Source organism: Octopus bimaculoides, chromosome 11 (genome assembly GCF_001194135.2).
Source record: "Octopus bimaculoides isolate UCB-OBI-ISO-001 chromosome 11, ASM119413v2, whole genome shotgun sequence".
Taxonomy (NCBI): Eukaryota; Metazoa; Mollusca; class Cephalopoda; order Octopoda; family Octopodidae; genus Octopus; species Octopus bimaculoides.
In genome coordinates, this window is record NC_068991.1 from 71,535,751 (window position 1) to 71,538,008 (window position 2,258).

Here is a 2,258-nt window from a genome sequence, read left to right on the forward strand (position 1 = left end):
ATATATATATATATATATATATATATATATATATATACACACACACACACACACACATACATTTCAAAATGCAACCACATGTGAATCGCTAGCAATTTTCTTCCTCTGTCTTCCTTTCTATTGGACTTTCCTCTGTTTCTGAAGAAGAGCTTTGCTCGAAATGTAAAACCAACTTACTTTCCTTCCCTGATTGTCAGCTAATACTTTACATGTACCACGTCCTTACATTGTTGTTTTTTTTTTTGTTGTGTTTGTCGTTCTTCTTTTTTGGGATTTACTATATACATACATATTATATGTAAAGAGAAACATGCTTGACCAAAAGGCTGTACCAAATGTCTCACCCACAAACAGATATTGTGATGCAAGCATACAAATACTACACACACAATAAATACATATACACTAACACACATAAACCCTTCCTACTATACAAGTACAAGGCCTGAAATTTTGGTGAGAGGGAGGGAGGGGCTAGTCAATTATATCAAGCCCCAGTGCTCGACTGGTAGTAAATTTATAGACCCCGAAGGGACGAAAGGCAAAGTCGACTTTGGTGGAATTTGAACTCAGAATGTAAAGACAGACAAAATACCGCTAAGCATTTTGTCTGACGTGCTAACAGTTCTGCCATCTCACCGCATATACACTCTCTCTCTCTCACACACATATATATATACACAAATATAGATATATATATATTTATAGACCAAGAAGGTAGAAAAACAGGTAGAGAAATGGATGAAAAAATTCATTTCAAAGTTTCATTATTTTGTTTACAATAAAAAGTTAAAAACAAAGAAAATTAATTAAACAATATAGGCGTAGGAGTGGCTGTGTGGTAAGAAGCTTGCTTATCAACCACGTGGTTCCGGGTTCAGTCCCACAGCATGGCACTTTGGGCAAGTGTCTTCTTCTATATATAGCCTCGGGCCGACCAAAGCCTTGAGTGGATCTGGTACATGGAAACTGAAAGAAGCCTGTCGTATATATATGTATGTGTATGTGTGTGTTTGTTATTTTTGTCTGTTTGTCTCTCTACCATCACTTGACAACCGATGTTGGTGTGTTTACATCCCCGTAACTTAGCGGTTCAGCAAAGGAGACCAATGGAATAAGTACTAGGCTTACAAAGAATAAGTACTAGGGTCGATTTGTTCGACTACAGGTGGTGCTCCAGCATGGCCGCAGTGAAATGACTGAAACAAGTAGAAGAATAAATTTATAAGAATATTACATTTTATTTATAATTAAAATTATTAAAATAAATTTATTTACAATAAAAATCCCTCTCAGTAAATTCCATATAAGAATGCCAAAAGACATTATTGTGGTTCCAATTTCATAAAATTTACAAATGATCGTGTTGTTTGGAACTTCTGAAAAATCTCAAGAGTTGTAACAAAATGGAGCCCTTCAGGAATTTCTACGCCATACGAGATTTGGATCTGTATATAAAAAAAAAAAAAAAAAAAAAAATGGAAATTTTGATGAAAATCTTCATAAGCATTGTCATCATTTTAACGTCTACTTTCGCAATGCTTGCATGGGTCGGCAGAGTTTATTTGAGGTAGACTTTCTAACACTTGGATGCCCTTCCTGTTTCCAGACAAGACCAGACATGTTTTCACAGAAGATTGGAAACGAATAAAACCACTTGTACAATAGTGACACTTGTCTACAACTGTTACATGATGTCGAGACAAGGAGACAGTAACAGCCAGAAACACACACACACACACACACATATATATTTATATATAGTTGAAATTTATAGAAAAACAAGAGACGAAGACAGGTGTATGAACAAGAAGCGGGTGTATTAGTTTGACGCTCAGGAAAATGAAAAAGTTTCGAGCCTATGCTCTTCAGAAGAAAAGAATAAGAGAAAATAAACAGAAAATGAAAAAAAAAAGTTTAGATTTAGCAGTCAAGCTAAATACACACACACACACACACAAACATAGATAGGTCTGTTTCAGTTTCCATTGACCAAATCCATTAAAGGGACAGCACTTCTGCGAAACGATCGCAAGATGCTTTAAAACTTATGTATATACATTTATAAACATACATACATACATATATACATATATATACACACACACACACACACATATCATATATATATTCACACACACACACATACATACATCCATCATCATCATCATCATCATCATCATCATCATCATCATCATCATCATCATCATCATCATCATCGTTTAAACGTCCGCTTTCCATGCTAGCATGGGTTGGAC

The 2,258-nt window shown here is 35.0% G+C and overlaps 1 protein-coding gene across 1 annotated transcript in view; it reads right to left on the reverse strand.

The window, feature by feature from the left end:
• Positions 1-1,217: 1,217 nt before the first annotated feature.
• LOC106871652 (exonuclease 1) overlaps positions 1,218-2,258 on the reverse strand; it is a 25,955-nt gene continuing 24,914 nt past the window's right edge. Inside the window, exon 13 of the mRNA XM_014918236.2 lies at positions 1,218-1,448. Coding sequence (XP_014773722.1) covers positions 1,427-1,448 — 22 coding nt within the window. The 3' untranslated portion in view covers positions 1,218-1,426. The remainder of the gene's footprint in view (positions 1,449-2,258) is intronic.